This window comes from Cololabis saira, chromosome 18 (assembly GCF_033807715.1).
Source record: "Cololabis saira isolate AMF1-May2022 chromosome 18, fColSai1.1, whole genome shotgun sequence".
Taxonomy (NCBI): Eukaryota; Metazoa; Chordata; class Actinopteri; order Beloniformes; family Belonidae; genus Cololabis; species Cololabis saira.
In genome coordinates this window covers 28,032,287-28,053,245 of record NC_084604.1, presented here as the reverse complement: position 1 = coordinate 28,053,245, position 20,959 = coordinate 28,032,287, and the positions used below count along the sequence as shown (strand labels likewise).

General features: G+C 40.7%; 1 protein-coding gene across 2 annotated transcripts in view; it reads left to right on the top strand.

Moving 5' to 3' along the window:
* The window catches only part of nbas (NBAS subunit of NRZ tethering complex), a 194,915-nt gene that overhangs the window by 91,571 nt on the left and 82,385 nt on the right, over positions 1 to 20,959 (top strand). For both annotated transcript variants that reach the window (XM_061746583.1, XM_061746582.1), the window contains exon 41: positions 1,762 to 1,899. In XM_061746583.1, the coding sequence (XP_061602567.1) occupies positions 1,762 to 1,899 (138 nt within the window). The remainder of the gene's footprint in view (positions 1 to 1,761; positions 1,900 to 20,959) is intronic.

Here is a 20,959-nt window from a genome sequence, read left to right as displayed (position 1 = left end):
GTATTTTTGAGGTTGGTGAATTTATACAATGAATGTAAACCTATACAAATGGATTACCACCCCAAAAGAGAGAAAAGATGGGATGATACTGAAAAATACACACACATTCTTGAATTTACTTTAGCGTCTGTTTCTTTTCAGAAAGCAGGAACCCAAAATATTAAATGTTTTCCTCACCATTTCATTTGTTAATTTGCATAAAATGTAGCGTTTCAGGCTTGTAACACATTCAAAAATCCCTGAACAGAGGGGAAAGAAAGGATAGAAATGATTTTCAGCCAAATGATGTCCACTGCTGACTGAAATGATGCGGCGGTACAACAAACATTTACGAAAGGTGAAAAAGAGGAGCATCGAATTGTCAACTTGTCAACACACGTGTGAGAAAACATGGAATGCTCTTCAAAGACAGACAGGAGGATACATACATATTCCTCCTGCTGCATAATTAAAACAGATTACATTTCTGCACTTGAGCAGCAAGGGCACATGTCAAACCTAGACATGCATGATCTCTGATCACTTTAACGGTACTTCATCAGTGTTGATATCACCACTTGGGGGAGGGATTACTTTGGGAAACCTCTGTCAAACATTAAAATATGGAGGGACATTCACCTAAAACTTTGGTGTGTTAAAATAGAGTCTTGTGTTGCCTTGTCCAGACACGGTGTCCACATCGCACTAGAAAAAACTTGATGAATCAGTATTAACGTGGGCCGCGGCTCTGAGCCAAAGAGGAAAAGGACCATCCACACTGTTATCAACAACAAGCCCAAAATCCAGGGGTCTATAATTGTAGGAGGTGTAATCAGTGCCCTTGTTCAAAGATCATTTATGCTCCTTTAATCACGGCATCAATGCGGAAAGGAAGTAATCTGCAAGATTTGAGATTGATTTATTCATCCTGAGGGAAATTTGTCTTGGACAAAAAGGCAGCCGCATAAATAAACATATTAGACAGTACATAGACCTTACACAGATACCCCACCTTTCCAGGTATCTTTTCCATGAATCTTTCAATGAGAATATTCAAAACCACATAGGCATGGTTGAAGAAGAAAAAATAAAGGTACTGAACTAGTATGTCTATGGTCCTGACCTTTCCACAACAGGAAATATTTGGAGAATTTTTTATTGTGAGCTGGGTTTAGACCGTCGTGAGACACGTTAGTTTTACCCTGCTGATGATGTGTTGTTGCAATAGTAATTTTGCTAATTATACAGACAGTCTTAATAAAGTTCAATCCCATTTAAAGTTTCAGAATAGTTGAGATCGTTTCGGCCCCAAGACCTCTAATCATTAGCTTTATCAGATCAAATTGAGAGACTCTGAGCGCCAGCTATCCTGAGGGAAAGTTCGGAGGGAACCAGCTCTCAAAAGTGTTGTTTTATTTACAACGTAAATTAAGAGCAACCCGTAACGTTGCAAACCTTCACTTATTGGTATCCTCAATGCGCAAACACCTTTTAAAGTGTTGTGAAAACGAATGCCAACATCAAAAAGCAGTAAAAGCGTTACTCTCCGGACGTTTTCTTCAATGCGTTGCAAAATGGGGGTATATAGTAAGACTATTGACAAATAAAATCACATTTACAAAAAAAAAAGGGTCTTAGGTTAATACTGTGCAAAAAAAGAAAATAAGACAATAAACTTCAGAAATGCTGCATGTTTTTCTGTATCCCAGCTTTATTTGAAAAGCAGTGAAGATTGTATTTGTTGACCTCCTGTTCTAACATACAGCGTTCCTTTACATGCAGGTCTTAGATGCCAACAGGTGTTTTGAGAAGCAGTGCCACTCAGCCTTGTCCCTCCAGCTGGCTGCGTATTACTACTCCCTGCAGATCTACTCACGCCTTCTACCCTGCTTCAAAGACAAGAATCACACGCTGTACCAGGTTAGTGAATGCTGGTGCGGGCGCTAAGTGCGGGCGCTGTCAGAGTCTCCATCCTTGCTCATTCTTGTAGTCTACTTAACCTTGAGAGGATGAAAACAGAAAATGGAAAAATTTCATTGGAAAAACACAGATAACTGGTTAAGAGTGTAAAAGTAGGTCTGTCTGTAGGCATCTGCACAGCCCGTCAAGTTCCAAGATGTATTGCAAATGTTTAAAGAAAAAGAAGTCTTTTAAATAACATTTAGACGACAAAATAACGTCAGAATTTGATCACATAAAGTGCTATGCATCAGGCTCAAACAATGCATTAAAAGTAGCATCGCGAAAAACTTTCACAAGAGGCCAGAACGAACTGGAGTGAATTTCTTTATTGGGGGGGGAGAAAAAAAAAAACCTGCCAAAGGAACAAGCCGGAGGCTCTTTTTTGGTGGAAAGGTATTTTCATTCATCTCCAAACCAGCTTCGGCTTTTTGCTCTTTTAAACTCTTGCTTGAGTGCGCTCTTGACAGCTAACTGAATGGCACAAATTATGATCCATTAGCAAATCGGAACAGTGCTGCATGTACTTGTCTAAAATCATCCAGTTGAATTGTATTGGGTTGCTACAGTATTGTAAGTAGGTCTGGAGTAGGATTGGGGTTTTTTTTTGTCAAATGTTTTTGTATTCAGACTCTTGATTATGCACTTTGCACTGAAATCAGTCTGATGCATCGTTCTCCCCCAAATTCTAAGGTATGTTATAAAGAACAAGGAAGATACTGATAAAAAGAAGCAGACCGGGCTGCAGATGAGTGGCAACAGTGTTGTTGGGAGTTGATTGGCGCAGAATAAGTGAGGAAATAACTCTGACCTTTCCCTTTAGTGGTCCCTGCTTCTTGTCTTGTTCTTAGTCCAGGTAGAAGGAGGGAGGTAAAATGATGAAATAAAAGAATGGGGGGGAGGGGAGCCAACAGAAGACTTGTGTAAGTGTTTTCCACTCGACATTCAAGGTCAGGACTGTGCACGGAAACACACACTTACACGTCAGTGCCCACGCAAGTATACTAACAAATTGCACTCCGCTTCACGCACATATTTTCATCCCTGCACACTAATGCACACATCCTTCCTGCATCCTAATGGCAGTAATCATTCCCCAACCTCCTGCCTCAAGTGAAGTTCAAGTCCATTAACTTAAAATATATACAGCCTTTCCTCATCTGCTCTACACTTTAGTAGTTGCACTTTCATTTTTAGCTCATTTGTCCTTTTTTTTTTCTATTTTCCATTCTCTTCCCACTTTTCCTTTTTTGGTGTGCTGAACTCTAGAAGGCGCTTGCTATCACTTTACTCAGTCTTTATCATCCGCCTGCTCTCATTCACGAGGCAGTGGAGACTTTTACTCAGCAGCAGGAGAGGAAGCCTTTTTGACCTTTTCACTCATCACCCATCTTTTCTTCTCTTTCTCCCCGACTCTAATCATAGTTATTACAATGACTATTTGTCATGGCAGATTAATTCATTGCATTTTCTTCGACTGGTAATTACTATTAAACCTAAACTTTTATTTTGAAAGAATTGCATGTTGCTGTCTTGTGTTTCAGAGATGTTTACTAACCAGTGCATCCTAGTAGTCTTGTTTAAAAACAACTTTGAGATAGAGAAATGTGTCAGTAGAGTGTCCAGTCTGCCTTAAATGAAACATGACAAGATGTCCCACTGCACAGAGGTCATGGTGATGATCATGATTCCAACTTCCTCTCTCGGTAGGTTTGATTGACAGGTGGTCAGTGAGTCGAACCATACAGCATATGCAATGATACATGAGCCTCATGCAAAATTACTATTTGGACTTGGGGTTTAATGAGAAAACTCTCTGGTAAGGGTTTTTTTTTTTTTTCCAAGCATATCTTGGAACAGGTCTGTTTTACCCCGTCCCCAAGGTAAATGATAAGAAATCTGGTCTCCGTAACACACTGAAATCAGATTTCTTAACCTACAAGTCATCATAGGGTTTGATTGCTCAGTGATTCCTACACTATGTGGTAGGGCTGGGCGATATGGACCAAAAGTCATATCTCGATATTTTCTAGCTGAATGGCGATACTCGATATATATCTCTATATTTTTTCTGTGCCATAATTGGGGTTTCCCCCAAAGCATTATAGCATAGCATCTCTGTTAGCTTCATTTTTTTTCTGAGGCAAACCCTTAAAAAAACAGTCAGTTTTAATACAAAGCCTCGTGCCAAATGTCACACAGGTACCTTTGTTAACAGAGGTCTGCACGATATCAAAATGTATAAAACAAATGAAATAAAAATAAACTGCCTGCATATATGGAATAAAAATGCTTCTTGATAAAATAAAACAAATATCCCTTACCTGCATAACAATTAAATTAAAATCCACTGTGCAATTAATACAATGTAGACAGTAACAGGCAGACTTTTCCACTGAGGTTGACAGTTGTGCAAATAACAAAACATTTGTGCAAATCTCAAATAAAACATTCAAGTCAATTTGTCACCAAATAAGCTATATCAAAATAAAAAAAAAAAAAAAAAATAAATCGATATAAACGATATTGTCTCGTACCATATCGCGTTTGAAAATATATCGATATATATTCAAATCTCAATATATCGCCGAGCCCTACTATGTGGTGATGTTGGATGTGATAAGCTGACTGGGCTGAGAAACAACAACAGAAAAACAGAACTGGACAGAAACAAGAGATTGCTTCAACATATTTCCATTTACACATCACCAATTTAAGCCAAATGGCACTCTTAGTTGGCACGCCAGCTCTGGTTTATGCCTTTCCACAATTCTTCTCTCTCTCTCTCTCTCTCTCTCTCTCTCTCTCTCTGTCTCTCTCTCTCTCTCTCTCTCTCTCTCTCTCTCTCTCTCTCTCTCTCTCTCTCTCTCTCTCTCTCTCTCTCTCTCTGCATTATGCAGCTGTTTCTGGCATGGATTTTTCTATCGTTTTCATTTAATGTGTCTTCTCCCACCCACTGAACTGTCTGTTCTTCTGTCAAACCTCAGACCTCTCCACCCATAAGACTCTTGAGTGTGCACGTTTTATACAATTCTCTTGAGCGGTCTTGCTCTCTGCAGCTTTCTCATCCTTTAAGTTCCTGCATTTTACATGCTGTGATATTTAATTTCAGATAAGAAAGACGGGGTGTATCTATGTTTTCTATACACACCTGCTTTGCGTTGCAAATGAAGTCGGCAGAAGGAAAAATATGTCACATAGTGACTTTTTTTACTACATGTATGTGCGTTGTGGTGTTTGTATTATTCAAGTATCACTGCAGACTTAACATGCGCCTGTGTGTTTAATCTATTTTCCCGTGGCAGTGGGTGGTTTACGTGTGTATGTGTGTGCGTTTGTGTGTTGTGGTGTGTTGAGCTGTCTCCAAGTGTTTGCCACTCTCTACTTGAGGAGCAGTAACACTGTCTCAATAACTCTCACGCTCTTTCAATTCTCTAGTCGCTATCACATAATTTCATACCCAGGCAATAAGACAGCAAACACTCAAGCCGCCGAAGTCATCCAATTGCAAATAGGATTGAAACTCTGAGGATTTACTCAAGGTGTTTGATGTGTTTTTAAAGCCTCAATGAGCAGCCTGCTTTCTTAATATTTTTCAGATGTACTGTAGTGGTTTTTAGAAGAAAAACCTGCTGCAAAACATTAAAAGTTAAAGCAAAAAAAATCAATTTGCATTCATTTTTTTTCCCAGACCATGTTGTATCGTAGAAAAACACAAGACCGTGTGTGAGCTGCTTCTGAGTAGTCGGAGTCTTACTTGCAATTTAACAGCTGTCCTCAGCCAGGAGGTAGGAGGACACCCAGGACAAGTCTCTCGTCCATCACGGCATTATTTGAAAGGCACAAACAAAATAACAAACCGTGCATCTACCACATTTTATCTTTTTTTCTGCCTCTTTTTTCCCATGCATACTGTAGCATTGAGCTCTGAATTCTGTATATTTGACAAAAGACTTAATTCGGTCAATTTAAACAAGTTTACTCAAGCTGGAAAGGGAAAAACATCCCCAGAACCATGCCTTTTTTTTCCCCCCTTTTCACCTCTTTCAAGGTTATAATAATATAACTGTATATCCTGCTTGCCATCGTGTAACCTTTGCTATAAAGTAGATGTTGAAGTTTGAGGCGACGTGGGGCTGGTAAAGAGTAAAGAGACCTCTTATGTCAGAACACTGAGTTCTGACATAAGAGGTCTCTTTACGACGTTGAGCCCTGAGCTTCTTTAACTTTCAGTTGCTCACTATTGACTCTCAAGGTCTTCAGCTGTTTCTTTCCCATCTGATTATGGCTCCGAGGCATGACGGAGCAACTTATGGCGCCGCGACACAGAGACTGGCTTTCCATTTCTCCCCGAAGGCACAACGAGCCGTTTTCCACTTGGACGCACCGGAAGTTTTCATTTTACTGGCTAAAGTGCTCATTTGCAAAATAGAGGTGATCTTAGCTGTAATTGCTCTGTTGGTGGTGTTTACACAGTGTTGCAAAATAGCTGTGTGTTTATTTAGGTTTTGACGCCTGTTTACCTGTTTTTTTTTCATACCCTAGGAACGCGCATGTTTGCATAATTGCAACTGCAAGTGTTTGGCTGCTGTATGGCAATGTGCTGAGTAAAGACATTGAGATTTTTCACTCAGCCATTTACCTTGGCCTGCGGTCACAATTCTCTCACTTATTGAGTATTGATCACTCACACGCAGTACACAGAGATACCTTTTGAAGCACAAGCAGGTTTATTACACACACACACGGGGCGTGATTCTGGAGGCAATCGTGCTGAAAAACTGCTGAGCTCTTTGCACATCTCATTACAACATTTAGTTTGAGAATAAAAGCCCACAAATCATTGTTGGATGCCTAACGTTCAGTTCAAATACTATGGTAAAAAATGTTTCCTCAGTTAATTAGTTTTAAATGCCTTTTTTGATTCTGCTCAAATACAACTAAGGACTAAGCATATTTTGTTTTAAAAGGAACCCTGCATATTAAGACATGTAGGTCTTAAAAGATAAATGTTGGTATCAATTATAACAATGTGATATAAAAAACCTTGTTGATGTCTTCGTTTTTATAAAATTTGAAAATATAATTTAACATGTAGGTCCCCATTGTTTTTTACATTCTGGGTAGTGACGTCACACGGTGGCACCTGCTGGCCCCCGTCCACTGTTCTGACACCCAGAAACAGATCAAAACACAGCTAAACAGATGACGGCGCACCAGAAACACAGATCAAAACACAGCTAAACATTAAGGTGACGGCGCACCTACAAAAAAGTAAAATAAAATTAAAAAAAAGTGCAGCCCCATACAGCATGAACTATAAAAACACCATAAAACTCAGATAGACTAACAGACCACACGTTTCAACTAGCAGATAGCCGATGCTACAATAAAAACCCCAGCCAGATCTGGCGTCATTAAATTAAATAAAGATGTTCTTGCCTATTTGAAGCGAAGTCTGCGCCTCCCGTTTCGTCAAAGTCCCGGGCCAGTCCCCTCAGCCGCTGGTCTGTCATCAGCACCGAGGCCGGTTTTAGGGGGGGAGAGGGGGGGGCTATGCCCATCCAAACGTGCATATTGCCCACCGGCGTCTCCATCCCGGCGGCGGTAGCGAGAGCGGAGAGCGGAGAGCGGATGGCGGTGGGCTGCGGGCTGTAGAGCCCCGGCTACGCAGGCTACGGCGTAGCCTACGCAGGCTACGGCGTAGCCTACGCCGTCTACGCCGTAGGCTACGCCGTCTAAGCAGGAGCCTAATGCACTGGTAAGATGCGCACAACATTGATCATTTTTGCAGATCTCCCGTGCATCACAGAACTTTGATCCAGTTTGCCTGAACCGAGACGTCTTATGGGCTCCCTCGTCAGCCTCCACGGCCGGGAGAGAGCTGCTCAACTATGTTTTAGATACCTGTCCCAGTTAAACTAATGGGGCTTATCTTCCCAGAGCCACCGTCGTACGTCATCGCCCCTAGAATACATTGCGCAGGTAAAACATGGCGCCTCCCGCAGGTCAAAATATGTAATAAACATTGTAGATTTTTAAAGCAATTAGATTATTTTATGTGTTTCTAACAACATATTTTAGTATAAGAGAACAATTGTGGCTAATTAGGGACTACATGTCTTAATATGCAGGGTTCCCTTTAAGACTTGAAAATAGGGTTTGTCAAAGATTGAAACTGCATCTTTAACAAATATTAAAAGTGTTAAGCCAAATAAGATTCAGACATTTTCCTTTGCTCACAGTCATTGTAGGTATTTTTCAAGGCCGCAGCAGAATTCAAAGCGCTGGTTACGGGAGCTGACCTTGTAAAGGCCGGATCATTAAGTCAGCTCCATGTTGTTGAACTGACTGAAATAATGAGGGATACTGAGTGGCCTCCCGATCATAGAGAAGCACCGTGACTCAAGTAACTTTACCCTTCTTGTTTTGTATAAATTGTGCACTTGTACAAATTGCACTCATGCACCACAATCATTAGCAGTCAATATTTTACCCATGGGAGCTCTGTATACCAGAATCAATGCAGAGGGGGGGGGGCCCTATTAGGCAAACATCCAGTCTAAACGCACTTTTTGCAGTTGACTAGAAATGTTTGAGGCTAAGTAGTTTCTAAACCTTTGATTAAATCCACAGCTTTGACTGTGTAAACTCACTCCTGCTCCTCTTACTTGCGTCCTGCGTGTGATCGCTCCCTTTTCATGGTGTGTTGTGACCCACACCACAGCCAAGCCTGTTTATGGAGTGATTATTTCTTTACAACCTATGCCTGGTTTCTTTGCCTCCTCGCTTTCCAACTAATTGCACGCACATACTTTATATTCCATTACAGTATTAGTGCTAATGAGGCCACTGACTGTAGAGCTAAGTGTTAGGCCTGACATAAATACAACTCATTATGATCACTGCTCGAGAGAAGGCACAGCTATTTCTACATAACCTCCAAGTGATCCATCTGCTTCGTGTCTAACACGTCTCCATGAACATTGAGCAGGAGTAGCGCAAAGGAATAAAAATTCACACTGTAATAAATGTTTGTATTCATTGACAATGGTGAAACAAACTGTTACTACAAGTCCATTTTATTCCATAAAATTCCGAGGCACCTTGGTAAACAGCAAAAAATTACTTCAGATGACTTAAACTTGGTAGCACGGAACCATTAAGATTGAAAATAAGAGTGCAAGTGTGGTAAAAGTGATCTGAGACAGTGAGACAGATTTGGGATATTTTATTTTTGCATTTCTTCATTTTTTTTTATGCATCACAGCGGGGATGGAAACAGAAGAGAGAGCCTGTGGCAGCACTGTGGTAGTAAAGGAGAAATTGGAGACAGCTGGCACCCCCCCCCCCCCCCCCCTCCAGCTATGTAACATCACGTACTACAATATAAAGTTGTACTTCCTACATGCAGTTTATACATTCTTTCCCTGGAAGACTATTTGTGGCTTTTTTTAAAAAGCTATTATGAAATAAAATAGCACATCAAATAAAAAGGGGGGCAGGGGAGGGGATTTCATTTGCTCCCCTTGAAGTCATTTTGGAAGTACTAAAAACTTCGTAGAAAGAAAGGGGGTTTTAAAGATTTTTTTTTTTCTGTTTTTATCGGTGAGAGTGGCTGGTGGGGTGAAGAATTTTCAGAAATGCGTGTGAAAATGGCTTCCCAGAGAGGGAGGGGGGCGGGGCTGCGGCTGCTGTATCCAGACAGGGCACATTTCTACGGATGAATGACAGAGAAAGGGAGAGAGATAAAGCAAACAGTGTTTCATCATGAAAGCCTTATTTCAGTCATGTTCTTCAAACATCAGCCTGTCCGTCAGAGTTTCAGCAGACTTTCTTCTCACATGTGGCGTTATCCTTTCTGTGTCATTCTTCCGTGTACGAGGGAACTTCAAAATATACACGTTTGGAGCAGGAGGGTTGCAGCTCGCATCGATGTATCTTTTCTTTCTTAACCCCTTTATGAAAAATACATAAATATACTTCCAAAGAGAACTTCAGGATCAGAGATAAGACACAAATAATGTAACTGTCTTGATAAAAGATCTGACAGCACAAAAGAAAGACAAAGGAAGGCCACACCTCTATTGAAGATTTGACAGCTGCTTATGACTGCAAATAAACAACACCGATCATGTGCAATAAAAAAGTCATAACAGTAATTCCCCAGATGCTGTAACATATGAATATGATGCCTGGATATCATTACATATGGATAAATGCGCCGGCTGATTAATTCCCTACATCATCCATCCTCAATACATGTATACTTAGAGGGAGAATGACAACTGTGACCGTCAATTTCTCACAGGAAGGTGTTTGTTTGAGTGTTTGAGGTGTCTGCGTTGGGTAGAAAAATGCATCATTCCAGTTATTTAGGGGAATTTCCAACATAAGCTTCATGTTAACTGAAAATTATGTAAATTTTTGCTTCACTCATTATTAGTGTCAAGCTCGAGGTAGCAGTCACAGGTAGTGATGTCCCGATCAATTTATTTTGCGATCGAGTCTAAGCCATTTGACTTGAGTATCTGCAGATATCGAGTCCCAATCCAATACTTTGGCAATCTACAAAAAAATAAAACGATAAAAACAACCAATTAACAAATTGCAACAGGATAAGCTGCTGTTCAATTCGAAATATTTCCAAATTGCAAACATTTCTGAAATGCCAAAGAGCCAGCTTCAAGTTTCCTCGACATTTACATCAGCCAGTGTTGCCGACCCCTCAGTAAGGAAAGAAGTTATTGGCTTTTCAATTATATGAAATTATAACAGATGCTCTTGGAGAGAGGAATAAAATCATAGGAGAGACAAAATAAGGAGTAAAAATCACTAAATATGTTTAGAACTACAAATAAACTTTCTTTGGTCGATTCCTTTTTCTTTAATATCATAATTCCACCTTCCTGCATGTTTTTACTTTAGGCAACTGCAGCGCTATTGAACATGTATCCTCATTATTACATTTATCAGAATAATATATGAATAATAATAATTACGTATTATTCAGTGGTGCAGGGCCAGTGAAAAGTCAGCCACCTTTGGATTCATGGATGTGTGATTCATTTGCAGTCTGAATGTGGAGAGGTGAACGTCTCCTGCTGTGGTTGCAGATGAGAGCGGCTGCTGCTGTGTGAGCACAAGGCCGCCTGAGAGCGCCTTGGTATGGGGGAGGGATCCACGGCAGCCCGGGCTGCGCACTGAGAAGAGTGGGAACGATACAAGCCTGTAATTTAGTCGCTAGATTTGTCGCTAGTTTGCTGAATTTGAAATAAAGAGGGGTCTGAAAAATCACTAAATATAGCGACTAAGTCGCTGAAATGGGAACACTGATGTCAGCAACATAAACTGTTATAATTATTAATTTAATGGTGAAACTTATTGATAAATAAAGTATGTAGTTATTAATTAAATAATTTAATGAAATAAAAATGAAAAGAAATGTGATAATTTCTTCCTTGTCTTGATCATTCGGAAATCACGTGATCTGCCCTGATTTCCCATCCCGTGATCTGATCGGGTTATCACTATTTCGCAGGTCTTCACATTCATTTCAGTCAGTACGTTTACATGCACTAACAGAAAGTCGAATTTTTGCCTTAATCCGATTGATATTGAATTTTTAAAAGCCGTGTATACACCTTAGCCGGGCTGTAGTCGATCTGAACTGAAGCTCTTGCGATCGAGCTGTTACTGCCAGATAATGCATCCTAATTCGAGTTATTCCGGCATGTATATGTAACCCACGCTTAACCGAGCTAGTGACTGCCCCCCCTTCCGGAAGTTTCGAGCCGGAGCGAGAATGACAACAGTCGCGGCATCACAACAACACGGTAACAGAAGAAGAAGAGGGAGACTTTGCGTGCATCATGCTGCAACATGATCAGGCTTAATATGTACGAAATTTACAGAGCTGCTGCATCATCAGTGTCCATATTTGTTGTCCTCCTTCGCAATTGTTTCGTAATTGTACCGGAGGAACACCAATGCAAAAGTGAATGTGGCGCCACCTAGCATTGCGGAGTCGAACGCACCTCACTCAATAATCGATTTGTCTTCTCGCGCATGTATATTCAGATTTCTTTGAAACTCCAGTTGGATCCTTACCTAGATTTTTGTCAATAGCTGGATTTAGATGTGCATGTAACCACACAGAGTAGCAGCAGTGCGATGCTGGGACAAATAAAGTTGAATTTGATGATCCTGAAAAGTGGTCACTCGGTCTCTGAGCTCGCTCGGGTCAATGTCCAACCGTCTCAAAAAGTACACGTACTGCAGATGCACAGATGAACATTATGATTGACATTTGTTCGCCTGGCTACGTTGTTGTGCTTAAAGGGGACATATTATGGCATTTAATGTATATTTTAAACAGGCCTTGAATGTCTTAAAAACAATCTAAAGCTTGTTTTTTCTACATAAATCAGAAATTCAGCCTGTGGGCCATGTCTTTAGTTTTACCGCTTCTAAAGCCTTTTTCTGTGCTTCATTCTGAGGGGAGGCGAGGCTATGATAATGAGGCTCTGTGCTGATTGGCTCCCTGAATGACGTGTAGCAAGCGTCGCTCCGGGGAGAAGAGCAGCGGCTGCGTAGCAAAGCGTGTCCACGGTTCTGTGTTAAATCGACACGTACCCTACGCCGTAGGCTCTGCGTTGGTGTAACGCAGAACCATAAATCAGCCTTTAGTCACCTCGTCTTCAAACAGGAAGATTGAATTTAATTCTAAACAGGTACACCACGGTTATTTACTCCAATTCCTCATCATTTCACTTTTTATGTTACAAGACAAATGAATCATGTTAACTGTAAAGAAATCACAACACTGAATTTTCACAAATGGCAACTTTATTGTTAAAATATATAAATAAAATGTATGCACTATTGCTGGCTCAAGGAAGGACCGCGCGTCTTCTGAATGTGTCGTTGAACAGCTCCAGGTGCATTGCTTGGAAAATCTGAAACCACAGAAGAAAAATGTATTACGGTACTAATAGAGCTGCTGGCTCCCCTGGAGCCCCCGGGCTCGGAGCTCCGGGCCCGGGGCTCCTCGACGGTCCGGTCCGTGAGCAGCTCCGGCAGCTCCGTATGCGGCCCCGGTGCTCCGGAGCTAAGCTAAATACTTAGCCCATGCAAAGATCATACAAATATAAATAACATAAAAAATGAACGTCACTTACCGCTGACTCGTGTGCAGTTGCCGGGTCCGTGCTGTTGGAACTGATACTTTTATGAGGGTAAATGTCGATGCAAAACCTCATTTTAACTGTCCCTCGCTGTTGAAACCGGTGGAAAACAGTCACCGCTGCTGAACAATGGCGGAGCTCCAGCCGGCGGAGAGAGCTGGTTGTGGGCGTGGTTTCAGCAGCGGAGGCCGAACCTCTGGAAATCTGCTCCTGTCGTGACGTCACGACAGGAGCAGATTCTAAACGGCTCAAGAAAGTCACATGACACTGGGGGATTCAGTCGGGCGGGGAGGAACAGACCCTGCAGATTTTCATGGGATTTCATCTTCCCTCTGCTGGCAGGGTGAGGGGAGACCACTTTATATATGTTAAAACAAGAAAAAACGTGTTTTTCATAATAGGTCCCCTTTAAGTCAGCTTCGAGCAGACTAATATGCCCATTGGACTCGCACAAACGTGTGAGAAACCTTCAGCTCCCTTTTATGCGGGTAGATGACAGGATTCTTAAAATCTAAGGGTTTTGTATCTTGCTTGAGAGCTGAGCACTGCTCAGTGTCAGTTTTATCATTTTATTTTTCTTTTGCATGTTAGGAAAACATTTTGAAACAGATTGGGAGGAATTAACATTCTGTTTTTTTATTTTTTTTTTCCCTCTGTGAACAAATGAAAACAATGCTATAAAAATATTCAAAAGTATTTTTTAAAAAGCTGAAAAATATGAGAAAGCAGGTGATGCAGACACACAGGGGCACCTTCCTGTGTAGCTAAATGGAAATATTGCATCCAGTGTGTTGCCAGCATGGATAAATTCCTTAGCTTTATCTTCCTCTTCTCTCCCTCCCCTTGCCCTCACCCTTCTTTCCCACCATTACTTTTCCTCTCTCATCTCTCGACTTCCCCCACTCAGGCTTCCTCTTCGAACTGACTCCACTTTCAAAAAAATTCTTCCTTCTTTCCAGCTCTGCTCCACATACCCTGTCCTGTTTTTGAACTGTGAATCTGCTACCGTGACTGCCATCAAGCCCACCTCCAAAGATATACACACACAAACACCCTGTGAGCAGGAAGAGGCTCAGAGACAGACACACACCTCTGTCTTCAAGCTCACAGATTTCCAGCAGCCATAATTACCTTATGCAAATAAGATCAACAAATAAACCATCTTCCCCTGCCGGGCGACATCCATATACGATGCCAAAAAAACCCAAATTCTGGAATTCATTTAAGTAGAATGAGGGTGATGGAGGGGAGGGGGGAAGAGAGAAATAGATCCACGCACCTCTAACGCGATGACACTCTCAATCATACTGTAGCTGTGTATCGAATATCTTACTTCCCACAGGCCTGAATCACTGCACAAACCATGGTTCCTGGTAAATTTACTCGTAATTTCTCGACTTGTAGGGAAAAGCAGTTTGTTGAATTGCTTGATTTAAGTCTGCTGCAGTAGTCTGTAGCAAAATTATGGGAAAGTTGTGCTCGTGGCTCTCTCTTTCTCTCTTTCTCTCTCTCTCCGATTTCTGAAAATTGCTGCAGTGTTTTTAATTTTTTTTTTTAGACAACCTCATTAGTGAGTCACGTGAAGATATGTGCAGCTTTAGAAACTACACAGTACTAATCCTTAGCAGCAGTTTTCATCGGGTCAAACGTGTCACTAACAGTGTATTACAGCTCCTATGTTACTAAGAAAGAATCACATTTGAAAGCAAAGAATTATCGACCCGTTAGATCTTTTTATCTTCAATTGATAATATGTTATAAGATTAATGTGTTGTACAGTATGTTTGCTCACGAAACACAAAATAACTTAAAAATATTTTGTCTTGAGTGAGTTTAAAAAAAAATCTCAACCCTTGATACAGTAATTATACTGAAAATAAGTGGGATCCAGCCACACCCCTTTGCCATTTTATTCGTCCATTTAACAACATTTCCAAGAAACAATAACCTTTTTCCCCTTTTATGTTAATATTTATGTTTGGGCTCTGCATTTTGAGCAGATTGGACAAGTGAGTAGATTAGGTTGACTGTTGGGTTACTGGCTTTGTAATGTGCCCAGTTGTCCTTGGGCAAGACCCCCAAAGTTGCCCAAATGTGGTCATTGGTGAGTGGTTGTGGAGACATAATGATCCATACTCATTATGGAGTGGAAATGAGGATGGTATAGGTGTTTATTTTTGTAAGTGGGTGAATGAGAAACATTTATAAAGCGCTCTGTAGAAGCTGAACTGGATCAAAAAGGTACTACATACATGCAGTAAATTAATCATTTAAAGGTAGGGTAAGTGATTCTTTGGGGTTTTTGAACCGTAACTCTCTTTTGGACTCCTTTAAATGAATATCTCATCACCATTTGCTAGCTGCTTGTAAAGACACTGACAAAATTAATTAAATAAAGTCTCCTCTTCAAACCTCTGTCTCATTCAATTAACTTCAAATTCAAAAATACTTAATTAATCCCCAAAGGTAAATTCATTATGCAATAATTATTAAACCAATAACAAGACCGGCTAAAGTAAACGTGATGTTTAAAGATCACAATAACTATACTTTCAAAGTGACAAAGTCTTCAACTAATGCAAAGCTGTCATAACTTATACTTCATCGTTCCGGTCTATTGCCACTTGGGGTGCATAGAAGAGCATGTTGTTGACTGAAATTTATGGGTAAAAAAAAAGTTTTTTGTGTGTGAGGCTGAATTGATGGCTTTATTCTGTTAAATCTGGACCAACTTTTCTGCAGACTGAAGCAGCATCCTTTCTCTACCTGCTATCTCACAGAGAAGAGGATGTGACTGATCTGCAAGATTTAGAATCTTCCCGTCAGTGAATTATTTTAGATATTTCACGTTTGTTTCCAGCTATAATACTGAGTTTGTCTTGTAATACTGCTGCTGCAAACATACTGTTGTAGCTTTTGAATAGAAATGTTTTTCCTCTTTTAAATAATTGTCCAAACAAGTCTACTGACAAAATAAGTGAAAAGAAAGACCACAAAGAAGAAGCCAATAACAGCATCCACTAAATACTACTGGTGAACTAAAGCTTTTAAACTCTTGTTCACATAATTTATTACTCTTAATGCTTTATATACTTGAATATGTAGTAAAGTTGAATGGTTATTTAATTTATAAATTGGTTAATGCTGAGGTTTGCTATGCTTTGCATAGACTGAAAAATACAAAAAAACCTCCTCGTACATTGCGTATGATAAATGTATGTTTTATATAAATTTACTTGATGTTGTTCAGAAAACGCAACGTAACAATACAAACTAAAGTGTTTTTTGTTTTTTTAAATATTTTTTGTAAATATGTTTACCAAAAACTGCTTAAAAACGGCGTATGTTTTTCGGAATTTATTTTGTGATAGAATTACTGATTAACATCAGTTTTCGCTTGTTGGACCAAAGTTTGTGTTGTTGCATTATGGTTTTGAAACACAATAACACAACAACCACCATTTGAAAAATATACTGTGCGATTAATGGTGATTATCGGCACCAGCCAACTGTATCGTTAAATATCTAGTTCAAATTGTTAGGTTAAAAAGTCATCAACATACATTAATTAACTTAGAAAAAGACACCGGAGACTAGGAATGATTTTTCAGGTGCTCCTGCAGGAGGGGAAAGCAAAACTGACAGAGGCAGCCCCCTGACAGCAAATGCTTCCCAAAGACCATCCCCTTGCAGGAAGCTTTTATTGGTAAACTGACAGGAAACTTTGACCATATTTGGAAGACAACAGTAAATAGACATGAAATGGACATCTGGAAGAAAACGGGAAACATACAGAGGAACAGACATCGGGGTCAAAATGTCACACATGTGACATTTTCAGTTAAAGAGGTAAACAGAAGCTTAAAGTTTTTCTAAACCATAGGTCGCTGAGGTTATATGCCCTCTGGGGCTAAAACAGGAACTCTGAACAGATGTGTGCAGGCTAACTTTAAAAATACAATAGAACAGTTGTCCCAGGACAGTCCAAAAACCCCTGAGTATCTCTCAGGAAGTGGCCAACTGGCCATCTATTCAGAGCATGTGATCGGTTTCAGGGCAAAGGTCAATTTGGGCCTCCTCCTGAACCCAGGAAATCTGGGACAGATGTGTCCATCTGACAATGGTTCATTGACAGACTGAGAAGTCAGCAGTTTTAACCTCCTGCGTGGCAGGCGAGAATTCTACCACTGAACTACCAATGCATGTCATGAGAATAACAGGCAGTTTTCTAATTCTGATTCTGGCAGTTTCACAATGTTAAACTTGGATTAATCTCACATTTCCCTCCTTTTTATCATTTTGAAACTTCACCAGTAAACACAATAAAACACTCCAGTGTCATCATAAACATACAGGTAATGAAAACACAGAGAAGTACAAAGACAGTGATAGTCAGAATCGGAATCTCAGTCATTATGTCAGCATGACTCAGTAGTGAAAAAGTCTCTTCCATTCCTCGGACTCCTCTCCTAGTTTGTTGTCGCAAGTCAGTTTGGCTAGTCATATTCTTCAGGCTGGGCTGGCGAGATAGGCATCAGATGAATTCTTCGGCGGGCAAAGGTTCGAGTACCGCCCGACTTCCCGCACTACTCGAGCCTGGCACGTTTCTCCGCTAGCTTTCACTGCAACTGGTGAACGCAGTAGATCATCCAGCAGCCTTTACTGCTGCAGGTGTCCTGATCTGGACAGCAAAAAGGGCCCGTCCTGACGGAGTGATGACGTTTCACCACTCGACTCAGGATCCGGTTACCCAGTTTCAGCAGTTCCTGCTTTAGGAGAGGGAAGAGGAAGAAAACAGCAGCGTACAAGAAGACGATTCTCATGTACAGTTCGACTAATGGCCGGCATTCAGGCCATGGCTTTCTTGAGCCTTAACTTAACAGGCCATTAGTTCACTCCAAGAATGAAATCCATATGAACAACTTCAAATGGATAGGTCCTTTCATGTTGTATCTGCAACATGTCGGAAAGCTCCTACTAAAAAAATTTTAAAGGGTATTTAGTATTTAATCCTCATGATGTATCATATGTACCCTTACATACTCCCACTCCCTCCTGTTGAGCCATAGAAACTCCCTATGGCTCAACTTAGCCACCAGGGGGAACAACTTCCTTGGAAGCACCAGTTTGCTTCACAGCATTATTTTGCATGCCAACAGGGGTGGGGGTTTCGTGTCATCAGACCCCCTCCTTGTTGACTTCTCCCCGGAAGAGTCAGGCTGCCAGAGTCAGGCTCCCCAGATAAGTGGCCCTCCCACTTCTTGACCTTCGCACCCTGGCAAGTCTGCAGGTCTGACTCAATGATTCTCTAGGGTTGGATATCTATGTCCCTCAGAGATCCCCCCTCCCATCACCAGATTAGATGGGGGCAAAACCTTTAAAATTCTGTCTCCCACCGTAGATTAGACTACAGAATTTCTCATTGAAAAACGTTCTTATTTCCACCCAGGTAGGTTATGATCTTATTAAAGTAACACCACACAAAAACTGTCAGTGCAGCAACTCTCCTGCAACGTAAACAGTAGTCTTCAGTGAACTTATATATATATATATATATATATATATAAACAAATAGTCCTAGTCACAAAACGTCGGACTGAAAGGAATCATCCTATCTAATAATGTCTTCTCAACTGTTGTTGAGCTCTATTTTCCCCAAATCAAAAAGAAATGCCAGAAAATTGTCAGAAAATTGTCAGAAAAATTGTCAGAAAATTATCTCCAGATAAATCATGAGTACTTATAAAAGTCTTCAGGAGATTCTTAATCTTCTGTTTGCATGCTGCAACGCAAATGCATGCTCTTCTATGAAAACTCATAGAAGTCTTAAGAAAATTGTGGGATAAATTCCCATGCGTAAACTACACATAGACAAAAACCCACTAACATTAAACACACACTTCAGATCACCTATATATGGGTTTGTGTATCAGTGCAAACGTGTAAATTATTTCTCCTCAAACTACACTAACCAAGCTCAATTGGTGCATTTCAGATGAACTCCAAAACTAAATGATAGCAACACTGATCACAAATGTACACATTTTCAGTGTGAATAGCCTGATATGCACTCAGGGTTCTTCTTTTCTAAAAAGATTGTACAACGGGTTTGTTACTCCTCCACACACCCCTTTCTGTGTAAAATGTCACTGACATACAAATGAGAGTAGGCTCATGAACACACCCCCTTCCACTGTATTCTAAAAATACAGCGGCGCTAATTTCATTGTACAAAACCCATCCTCTGAAGCTGTCAATCATCAGTAGTGATTTCACAACAGACAGAGTAAGGACAAATGATTGATTTGTTTTAACATTCATGTCACAAACAACCCAATCATTTTATCTCATGCTCGCAAATTGCAGGAATCCCATTTCCATACAATCCAAGTCAAATACAGTGTTACAAAAGTAATCTGCAAATTAAATGATGAATTAACCCAATTTAAAACTTCTATGATTCTAAGCCTTCATTCAGGGCTTAGAATGATAGAACAAACTATATTTCTCCATTTTTACATCTCCTCCATAAGGAGAGCTCACTTCACTTCACCACTGAAAACCCCCCTTTTCCAGCAAACAAAAAAGTTCTCTCCTTCAGACACAGACTGCAGCCGCTCGTAAAGCGCTGCACCTACTGCTAGAGCACGCTTTCACACACACACTCTCTCTGCAGCTTGGCCCTGTAAACTCTGCAGCTGTTTCACAGGGTCTCATGAATACACACACACAGACAGTGTTTCTCACATACACACACACACAGAGACACAGAGAGTTGCAGCTTGACACACACACAGAGAGTCACACACAGACACAGACTTCCTCATGCTGCAGCCTGCAGCAGCCCCCACTTCTCCCAAAATCCATCCTCTCCTCACAAGTTCGCAATTTTCTTGTCTTTTCTTCTAGTCTTAAATTAGTCCATTTACTTCTTTTTAAGTTCCCTATATTATTATTTTGCAAGATTTGTCTCCATTTTCTTAAGTTTGAGGACGTCTCCCCATCAATTAAGCATCTTTTGAGAGATTATTTAAGCATAAATTTCAGCTTAACCACGCCTCTGCTATTTTTCGTCAGTTATTTTTCTTTCCTAAGTTTCTCTCAGGACACAAGTTTCCTTTTTTCAACAGTTTGGTTTTAGCCTGATCTTTAGTGAACAATTTAAATTTTTCCTCTCAATTTTGGAAACCCCACATTGAACAGACATAAACATCAGACAAACATTAGACAAACATAAACAAAACCATAAAAAATCACTCCTAAGAAACCTCCTCTTGTTATTCTGTCGGGTCCGAAACCCCCGTGTTGGCCTTACGCACTGCCCCAGGCATAGTATTTTTAGAGGCCCCTATGCCTTCTATAAAAATCGTGTCCCGACCTGCTGCCAATCACCTCTTTCACTAACCTTCTTGTTAGTATACACAGAATTTCACTCGTATTTTACACAAAAATACTTCAATACCCCAGGTATTAAGTAAGAGGAGTTTTCTCACCAGTCTCCAAGTGCTTTCCCCTGGCTGGGAAATCTCGTCGTCTGGACTCTGGAACAGCGCAAGATCAACCTGGCCCCGTCCCTGAAGTCGGGAACCGGCTGTCGACAGATTTAGTTCGCCCGTTGAATCTTACGCCACCCCAATCGTCGCAGCTCGAGAGATTCCGGGTCTTTCGGCACCAAAATGTTAGGTTAAAAAGTCATCAACATACATTAATTAACTTAGAAAAAGACACCGGAGACTAGGAATGATTTTTCAGGTGCTCCTGCAGGAGGGGAAAGCAAAACTGACAGAGGCAGCCCCCTGACAGCAAATGCTTCCCAAAGACCATCCCCTTGCAGG